The sequence below is a fragment of the Lytechinus variegatus genome, chromosome 3 (assembly GCF_018143015.1).
Source record: "Lytechinus variegatus isolate NC3 chromosome 3, Lvar_3.0, whole genome shotgun sequence".
Classification (NCBI taxonomy): Eukaryota; Metazoa; Echinodermata; class Echinoidea; order Temnopleuroida; family Toxopneustidae; genus Lytechinus; species Lytechinus variegatus.
The window spans coordinates 8,912,965-8,923,913 of NC_054742.1; the positions used below are offsets into that span (position 1 = coordinate 8,912,965).

General features: G+C 34.8%; 1 protein-coding gene across 4 annotated transcripts in view; it reads right to left on the reverse strand.

The window, feature by feature from the left end:
• Positions 1 to 10,894, reverse strand: part of LOC121410158 (G2 and S phase-expressed protein 1-like) — a 29,341-nt gene extending 18,447 nt beyond the window's left edge. For 2 of the 4 annotated variants that reach the window (XM_041602056.1, XM_041602055.1), the window contains exons 1-2: positions 8,111 to 8,179; positions 1,914 to 1,980 (exon numbers count right to left, since the gene is read on the reverse strand). In XM_041602056.1, coding sequence (XP_041457990.1) covers positions 1,914 to 1,980; positions 8,111 to 8,164 — 121 coding nt within the window. In that variant the 5' untranslated portion in view covers positions 8,165 to 8,179. Of the gene's footprint in view, positions 1 to 1,913; positions 1,981 to 8,110; positions 8,180 to 10,830 lie in introns of those variants that run through there. The other 2 variants (XM_041602058.1, XM_041602057.1) reach the window with 2 other exon arrangements.
• Between the last annotated feature and the right edge of the window lie 55 nt (positions 10,895 to 10,949).

Sequence of the window (10,949 nt, forward strand, 5' to 3'; positions counted from 1 at the left end):
TCAACAAATACCCCCAACATGGTCAAAGTTCATTGACCCTAAATGACCTTGGTCATGTGACTTAGATCTTAGGCAGAATGTTCAATAAAACTTGATTAATCATATGGCCAAGTTTCATGAACTAGGTCCATATACTTTCAAAGTTATGACGACATAAGGTTAAGATTTTGATGTTGATTCCCCCAACATGGTCTAAGTTCATTGACCCTAAATGACCTTTGACCTTAATCATGTGACCTGAAACTCAGGCAGGATGTTCAGTAATACTTGATTAACCTAATGTCCAATTTTCATAAACTAGGTCCTTATACTTTTTTAAGTTATAATGTAATTTCAAAAACTTAAAACTTTTGTTACTTTGATGTTGACAAAGCCATTGTCGGAAAAACGGCGCCAAAAAAGTCTGCAGGTTTGCAGGTGAGACAAAAACCACCTATCAAATATCATATCGCAAAATTATTCTGTTCAAAAGTTACAGCATTTTGATTTGGGGGACTTACATTTTTGTTGAGTATAGAACAAGAACAATACATTTTTTTATCACTTATTGGGTCAATCCATGTCAAATCAACCAATGCTTGTCATGCGACCCCCTCCAATTTTCTTTAAACTCGCACCAAATGTGCCCCCAAATATCCGACGGAAAATTCTGAAATATTTTGCCCCAAGGTCAAACGGTTGCTAAGTTACAGCCTCCCTTAGCAACCAATGCATGGCCAAACAATCAAGTTTAAATAAAATTAGCTATTTTTTGATTGACTGCTGGAGCCAGGTTTGATGAAACACTGTTCCAATTTCATGTAAATTTGAAGAACTTTTTAGTCTTAACATGGGCAGTATATTATGGTACAGATCTGACCAGCTGTTATTGCGCACAAGGTTGCCGAAAATGGTGTTAAGCGTCCAAGTCAATGTTTTGGGGTGCATGTTTGGAGGCTCATAACTTCCAAATTCAATAATCTTAGAACCAAATATTATGCATACTTGAAGACTATGACTTGCTAAACAGACAGGTCTACAAAAAATTGGCCCTATCACGCACTTCAATTTCTTGTAGGGCGACCTTAAAAGTTGGATTTTTTTTTAAGTTGCCAAGTTCAAGGTCATGAATCACCCCTCGTCCCATCCAGGTGCGACCCAAATTTCTGTATACTGATAGACATTTACCTATATTTTCATGGGATACTTAAAATTTTTTGTGACCGAAATGTTTGATAGCTGGTTTACGCATTCGAAAATGGTCGTAAACACCCCAAAATCAATGTAAAATGACATATACAAGTTTTCAGCACATTTCAAATTGTGATAAATAAAAAATGAAAAACAAGCAATCACTAGTATTGTTTGTATTAGTACTAAGAGGATATGCATCACAAATACTGTAGTTTGTCTTATTGACAATGACCTTGAAAAATACAGCTGAAAATCATCACAAACAATAAATCAGGTAAATTTTCCTTAATGATAGGGCGTTTACACCCACTTTCAATTGTGTTTCATTTCAATACTAATGGTGACGATAAGCTGATAATTGCAAATCATGTTCATTTCTGGTTCTATTTTATGCTCCACATAATACATACAGTCATATCTTTATCTTTTGACCTTGACATTGATCTAAAAATAGCTATACATGCCCTGACACTAGCATATTCACAACACATGTGAGCTTTACAATGTAAAAATAAATGGTGTAACAATTCTTGAAATATGATTTAGAATTAACGTAACATCACAAATATTGTATTGTGGAAGTCTGTGGATATTCATGAAATTTTTATTCAAAACTTGTCAAATTCTGAGATATTTTCATATGAGTTTGACATATATTTTGTTGTTTAATATCTACTCAGCCGACTACTTATATCTGTAAAATGAATTGTTTACAAGCTGCAAAGTTGCATGATACATACCTATAGAATCTGATGAAAATTTTACAGCATGACCATTCTCCATGGTAATTTTGTCCATATATTCTGTCTGAAAATTACAAATGAAAAAGTGCACTTGAACATGAAATAGTAAGCTCAAATTGCATTAGATGGTCTCATTATTAACCAACTTCCATGAAATTATTCAGGTGAGAAATGTTTTGGGGCAAGTCCACCCTGGCAATAAAAATCATATGAATAAAAAACAAACCAAACAAATATAGTCAGGCAGCATATGTCATCTACTTCGAAAAATTGGCTAAGTCTGATTTTTCACTTTTATGTGATTGGTGACATCATAAGGAACAACTTCCAACTTGGTGACAAATTTCTAATGGTCATCTTGACCATGTGAGGGGTCAAAATTGGGTCAATAGGGGTCAATTTTTGGAATTGCCCCGATTGTGTTGAGTCATATATCAAATTGTTTGTCTAGCTATACTGAACAAAAAAGTGTACACAACCATATACTCTTGACTTCCCATTAAAAAATTATACCCGGAAATGTCAAGAGGTCAACGAACTTTTGTTACATTGTATATTATATGGCCAATTACACTGAAGGTGATAAAAAGCTAATATTTTCGTTTTTTCTGTTTTGCATGTGTGTACTTTTTATTTTAATAAGTTCATCTTCAGAAGTCGTTACCCAGAAGATATTGAGGGTCAAGACAAGGTCAGGGAAAGGTCAAGAGGTCAACAAACTTTCACTGGTAGCCAAAATCATGACACTATAAAAGCGGTTTGAATTTAGAAGTAGGTTCTTCATTTTGAAAAGTCTCTAAGAAGACATTATCCATAGATAAAAAGGGGTAAAATGTGCTCATTTAGCAACAAAATAGATAAACAGTGATAGACGTCGAATAGTTTAAGTGTGGTATCATGGTTTATTGCAGGAATACCTTGAAACGACTTGACAAAACCTATAAAAACCGTATCATCTTCATGACGTTATAAGTGCAACCAGCTCTTTCCGAGTTGCTTGATTTAGGAACTCAATTCAAGTTCTTTTCATTTCCAATTTACCAGTCTTTGATATGTAAAGAAACATTTCATCCATTTGCTTTGTACAGAATATTTTAATCAACAGAAAATATTGTAAAATAATGTACTGGGGTATATGTGTAATACTATGCTAATAAACACATCGATTGATCAGAGCTCCCAACTCCAAAGAAAGATGCCCAACATCTTATTTGACTTAACTTACGAATAAGATAATGAGGTTAGGATTGAGGATGATATGACAAGTTGGGCTCCAATTGTTCCTTGATTAATTGGAACGAGTGACTGTTATATTATTTCTAACAAAGAGGCAACATTTTTCAGGCATGCTCATTGTAGTCGTTAGTGTCCATTATGCGGATGTGATATATTCTGACCATTTCTGGAGCCAAAAAGGACTGCACAATATTTTTGATTGTGCTGTCATTAACACGGCTTTTCAGGCCTACAATTTTATCAAGTTTTTTTTTCCAGAGCATACAACGTGAATCTAAACTTAATACCTGTTCTCACGACAGTGATATGCATAGATGCTGATTGTTCTTTTGTCGTTTTTTTCTCCTACTTTGTGAACTACCTGGATGTTGCCAGAAATAATAATCACATCAAATTTCATTGAAGTAAACCACGGCCATGCCGCAGCGGGCGGAGGTGGCAGCGGCCCCCAGAAATTGTGAAAACTTGCATATTTCTTTTTTACTGAAAGATACATAATAATTGACCAAAAGTATGCACGAAATCTATAAATTTCTCTTTACAATATTCAAAAGCGGCCCCGATGATTAGCTCAGAACAGCACAACACCAGAATTGTGTAGTCCTTTTTGCTGGCTCCAGAGATCGAGTAATGGTCAGAATATATTACATCAGCATAATTGACATACACTTCTACAATACGCATGCCTGCATAATGTTGCCTCTTTGTCAGAAATAATACAACCGTCACACATTTTGAATTAATTAAGGGAGCAATTGGAGCCCAACTTATATTATCATCCTCAATCCAAGCCTCATATTATTCTTAAGTTAATCCAAATGAAATGTTATGCATCTTTCTTAGGAGCTGGGGCACTGGTCAATCGATGTTTATTCTGTTAACATAGTATTACACTTATACCCTACTACAATACAATAATTTCTGTTGATTGAAATATTCTGACAAAGCAATGAAGGAAATGTTTCTTTACATATGAAAGACTAGTGAAAATGAATTGAACTTTAATTGATTTTCTTTAAAAAGAAACTCGGAAAGAGCTGGTTGCACTTATTACATCATGAAGATGATAAGATTTTAAGGGCATAAGGGTTTGTCAAGTTGTTTCAAGGTATTCCTGCAATACCATGATACCACACTAAACGCATTCGACGTCTATCTCTGTTAATCTATTTTGTTCCTAAATAAGCATCTTAATTTATTTAATGTTATACATACAGACTTTTCAAAATAAAGAACCCATAAAAAATGAGACTTCTACGATTCTAGTCGCTTTTAGTGTATTTTAGCTACATGTTGACCTTTTGACCTTTCCCTGACCTTGTCTTGACCCCAATATCTTCTGGATAAGGACCTCTGAAGGTGAACTTATTAAAATCGAAAATAAAAAAGTACAAACATGAAAAAGAAAAGAAAGAACCCCCCGGAAAATAGCTTTCTTAACACCTTCAGTGTAATTTGCCATATATACAATGTAACGAAAGTTCGTTGACCTTTTGCTATTTCCGGTCATAACTTTTTTACGGGAGGTCAAGAGTATATGATTGTGTACACTTTTTTGTTCAGTATAACCAGACAAACAATTCGATGTATAACTCGACACAATCGGGGCAATTCCAAAAATTGACCACTATTGACCCCATTTTGACCCCTCACATGGTCAAGATGACCATTAGAAATTTGTCACCAAGTTGAAAGTTGATCCTTGTGATGTCACCAATCACATAAAAGTGAAAAATCAGACTTAGCCAATTTGTCGAAGTAGCCTGTAAATCATGACATATGCTGCCTGACTAATATGCTTAATGCTGAAAATTTGCTGACCTTTAATAGATCTTGATCTACATGTACTCTACCAATTTTTTCATTCCATTGAAATAAGAAAAAAAATAGGACTAGGTCATCTTGCCCCCCCCCCATTAGTATTGCAGTTTGCAAGACCCAGACCACTCTGCTGATGTCCTTTATTATCCAGGATTACCAAACTCTTTGCATATATGCAAAGAAATAAACAAGGCCTTTAAGATGCTGTGGAGATGTTGCCGCCCTGTCTACCACTTCATACTCGTACTGGAACGAGGGGTCATGCATACTATATATGTCAGCTTTTTATGACGAGAGCTATAAAATTCTAGAACTTAGACACCGTTCTCACTACCTTCCTAAAACTAGTTTAACGTGTAATGAGAACGGTCAAAGCGATCTTGGAAGCGATCTTCCAAACCGGTTCATAAAACCACCTCGAGATGTAGTTTTCAAGATCGCTTTGCCTCGTTAAACTGGTTTTAGCATATTAAAGTGAAGACACAATCGTTCTTTGGGAAGCAATCTTTGCACATTTTGATCGCGCTACGCCACACGACAGGTGTAGAATGTCTACGCTGCAGTTTGAATTTCGCGCAAAGATCTATAGACATTACATGTATGGCCATGTGTCTTGAACTCGCCCAACAAAAAGGTGGTTTTGTTACGTTTTTTTTTCATTCAGTTTGACATTTGATATCTCAGTTGAATGGAAAGATATTGTTATGAAATTGGTATCAATTTAAAGGGATGGTCCCAGCTGAAAATATCTAAATAAATAGAGTAAAATCCACAGAGCAAAATGCTGAAAAATTCATCAAAATTGGAAACAAATAAAGTTATTGAATTTTAAAGTTTATCAATATTTTGTGAAAATAGTTACATGCAAATCGTCATGAATATTCATTAGGTGTGCTGATGATTTCATATCCCCACCTTTCTTATTACATGAAATCATAATCGTTTCATATTTTCATACCTGTGTGAATGTGTCTCCATTATGATGAAATAAGTTACGGCAATAAATAACTAATGCACTTAATTAGTTGTCAATCCAATTGTTTCAGTTCTTGGAAGAAATTTTTGAATAAAACTAATTTCATATAATAAGATACAAAAGAATCAGCCCACCTACATGTAATGAATATTCATAAAGACATGCCTAGAACTGTTTCAGCAGAATAATGTAAATCTTTAAAATTCAACAAATTTGTTATTTGTTTCCGATTTTGATAAAGTTTTCAGCATGTTGCTCTGTGAATTTCAATCTTTTTAGTGAGATATAATTATCTCCAGCCTGGACCACCCCTTTAAAGCTAAACTTACATGTATGTATGTATACATGTACTCTATCATATCTGAACAAATGAGGGTGGAGGAGGCAGGGGGGCAAAGCGATACACACAAAGTCTATGGGAGGGTCACGTTTCATTTTTAAAGGTCAAGCCCACCTCAGAAAAATGTTGATTTGAATCAATTGAGAAAAATCAGACAAGCACAATGCTGAAAATTTCATCAAAATCAAATGTAATATAAGAAAGTTATGACATTTCAAAGTTTCGTTTATTTTTAACAAAATAGTTTTAAATGAACGAGCCAGTTACATCCAAATGAGAGAGTTGATGATGTCACTCACTATTTCTTTTGTTTTTTATTGTTTGAATTATACAATATTTCAATTTTTACGAATTTGATGATTAGGATCTCCATGCCTGAAGCACACGATGTTAAAATAATGCAATTCCACGTGTTCAGGGAGGAATAAAACTTCATTTAACATGACAATGACGAGAAAATAAAAATATTTCATATTTCATATCATAAAATACAAAAAAATAGTGATGTCATCAGTTCATCATTTGCATACTGACCAAGATGTGCATGTAACTGTTTTGTGAAATGAAGTGAAACTTTATAATGCCATAACTTTCTTATTTTACATCCGATTTTGATGAAATTTTCAGTGATATGCTTGTTGAATTTTTCTCTTTTTATTCAAATCAAGTTTTTGTTGGGGTTGACTTGTCCTTTAAAGTCCTGTGAATAACTTTGTTATACAAGGGGCTAGAGACTTAATTTTTGGTCTCACTTTAAAGCTTGAGGTTAAGGAGCATAATCCAACATTATTCACAATCTATTTCAATTAATTAATTGTAATTAACGATAACTACATATGTAATTATAAAGAAAACTCGAAAATTTCTTACAAAATACACAAAAAAATTATTGCAGAGGAACACAATGGCCCGAATTCACAAAGGTAGTTTTGAAAACCCGCAGTTGAGTCCATGGTTTAAATGCAGATTTCCTGTATAAATTATGCTCACTTTACCACATTAAAAAGTGTCCAATGCTGATGCATGCTTTTGTCACAGTGTGCTAAATTGATGCCTGGCTGTTACCATGGTTAGCCATGCTATTTTATTCAGGAGTCCACTGTTTTGAATTAATGACTCCTTTCTTCACACAGTGGACTCATGAATAAAATAATGGTAACTGGCATCAATTTGTCGCACTGTGACAAAAGCGCACATCTTTTTAGACAGGGAATCTGTATAAACCATGGATTCAACTGTGGGTGTACAAAAACCACCTTTGTGAATTTGGGCCATTATGAAGTAATTTTTCGGCCAAATGGAGATGGATTATCATGAAATTGGTTTCATTTGAAAGCTGAGTATAAGCTCTATTAGATTTGATAAGATAGTATAGGCTTATATGCATGTCAATTTGTGACACTGCACTCAATGAAAAGAACAAAACAAAGGTTATTGCGGGGTGGTGAAAGCAGTACATTACATATCAAAATGACCTTTATGAAATGAATTCCTTTAAGTTATCTGACAAAAAAAACGAAACAGCATTTCGATTCAAAAGCATTAGATTAATTTCTTTGAAGCTTTTACTTAAATTTCAAAGAAATCACAATTAATTAATGATACTGTGATGTGTATAGAGGTATTTTGTCTTACTGTGCAAACAGTGCAAGTATGTACCTGTGAAATGAGACCAAAATCAAAGGTCTAGCCCATTGAAAACCAAAGTTAAATGTAGTTTACAAGACCACAATCCCATAGAGTCGCATGTGATGTGTACTGCTACCTTAATATATTCTTTATTGGCATTATTATCACAGAAAAACTTAACTCAAAACTTACCTCACAATTTCCTAAATAGTGAAAAATTAGGCTTAAATACTCCACAAAGTACATGTAGGATATTGGTCCATATATGCTATATGGGAAATCGGGGTAAGTTGAGCAAAGGTGCAAGTTGAGCCACCAACCCCAGGCCAATAATGAATGAGTCAGATATTGGAGAGCATACGTCCGCCTAGTATTACACTGACGAGTCCTGGGGCCCGTTTCTCAACACATGGACAAGTTAGTCATATCTTTATCCACCAACCAACCATAGTTAATTTCAATCTTACTAAACCTGTTTCACAAAAGGCTCCCTGAACTATAATACTTTGATATCGATACCATCGGTAAAAAGAGCAGACGAAATGTCATAGCCTTAATCACAAAATATCATAATTTTCAAAAAGAAAAATTATAATAAAATTGCAAATATTGTGATGAATTGGGAAATAAATCTTTTCAAAATAATAGAACAGGTGAATTATGCATCATACACGCTTATTGCTTAGACCATGAAGACTGGAGCATACATAGCAGAGAAAATTAAATTATGAATAATTCATTTCATGACTAGAAATCACTTGTGGACGTTGAGATGAGATGGGTACCACTGGGATATCCAATTTTAATAGAAAGTAAATCGTTAGTTTTCTTTCTAAAATGATGACAATTATACGGTCTCTTACAATTGTAAATGTCATCAAAATATAGTTTACCGAAAATTTTTTAATCATTGATACCGAAACCTACGATATTTGACAAATTGTATGCATAAATTAGACTAGAGATAGAATTTGTCCAAGTGTTAATAGGGGTCTGAACTCTGAAAACAACAAATACGAGTTCAGTTATGGATGGCCTGACTTGGTAGAATCCTTATCGATTAAATCACTTTACTAGTATTTAAAAAAACGATAGGTTTTGTGGTGTTTTACCAGTTTTATAGTTTCTTTGTACTAACTATCTGACTATACGTATCATTGAAATAATGCATCCCACTTGTTTTGTGATGTAGTTTCAACATCTATGATTCTAGGCAGTAGATGCGCACAGAGAATATGAGAGACTCTCTCCAATAAGGGAGACAATCTCCCATATTGGAGACTTGCTTTGCAAAAGAACAAAAGAAACAACACCAACAAAAGCATGATTTTTTCTACCCAAACTTTTGTCCCACTAAGGTCAGAAGCCCATTTGTTTTGTGTGTGGACTGTGGATGACAACAAAAATCCTTATAAAAACAAAAGTACAGGTAGACGGTGAATTTTTAAAGTAGACGGTGAAAAGGGGTAATATTTCATGAGGAATCTGCTTATCACGTTTTTATCTGCCGCCAAGCAAGGTACCGGCACTTGTTCACTGCTACCACCCTGCCTGTGGGGAATCTACAGGTAGGACTATGGTATGCCAATGTTGTCCAGAGCACACACTTTAAAAAGTCATTATAATATCACTTTTGTGACCAAAATTACTAATTTCCGTACAGTTGCAATTTATTTTTCAATAGTAACTTGGGAATATTTTTTGTATTCACCAGAGCGCTCAAAAACTTGAATTTTGGGCATATTTTTGTGTACGCCCTCTATTGGTGGAAATTAATATGGCAAGAAAATTTTCATTTTTTGATCTCTATTTTTAATTAAGAAAAAATGATTTAAAGTATCAAATTTAAATAAGAGCCAAGTTGTATGAATAATAGGTGTAATGGAAACTGTCAGAGTAAAAACATTAATCATTTGCCCCAAACAAAAAGAGAAAATTAGCCAAACATTGCCACCCTTATTTCGCCACACATGGAGATATAACTGAGAACAAGGTTATATATCATAAGCATAACCTTGTTCATTGAATGAGTGGGTACCGGTAATCCTTTTCAAGCAAATGTAAACAAAGAAAATTGGTCTCCCAAACTGGAGACTGTCTCTAAAATTGGATACCCAAATTCTTTATGAAAGTCTCTGATATTGGAGATAATCTCTCTCATGGGAGACAGTCTCCAATATTGGCCGTGCGCCTCTACTGCTACTGTGCTAGGCACTTTTGCATGTCATAGTCTGGTCCACAAGACCACATGATGTCACTACGTCATTAATTTAAGAAAGAAGTTATGACAGGTTTGGACTTTGGAGGTAATTTAATTTAGATTGTACCCGATCTTATCATCTTTTCTTAAAGAAGGCTTCGTGAAACGGTACCGTAGCGGACAGGTAGCTCTATCTCTGAGTCTGATTTAGTCAAGAACTTGAGTCGAGAAGAGTTGTAGTTGTACCCGATTTTATCATCTTTTCTTGGTAAAGAAGGCTTCGTGAAACGGTACCGTAGCGGACAGGTAGCTCTATCTCTGAGTCTGATTTAGTCAAGAACTTGAGTCGAGAAGTTAGACTTTAATATGACGGTATTGAGAAACGGGTCCCACTCCCTGAGTTAGCCTGCGCTGAGGTAACCCTAACCCAGGGAGCTCCGGCCCGGCCCGCCCCGCGAAGCGGTTTGGAGCTCCTTGGGTACCTGGTAACTTGGGTCCCAAAATCAAATCTCCGAAGTCCGATCGACTCTGTCTCTGAGTCTGACTTTTTTATTTTAATGATCATCCGCTCTTCTTAAAAAACTAAATCTGTTGAAAATAGAAATCGATACACGCTTATAAGTGCTAACATATAAATAAATGTAAAAACAATATGGAAACTAAAAAAAAATCACATAAAAAACATGTTTTCAAGCAAGAATTTAGGCTTTACCTTTATAACGCATTCCAAAATGTATTTGAATGAAGCGCTAGCGTATAGCTAGCTCGTTGGTGATATCTTGATGATCGATTTAAATGGATTGGAACGATCTATTATATAAAGAGGGGGTG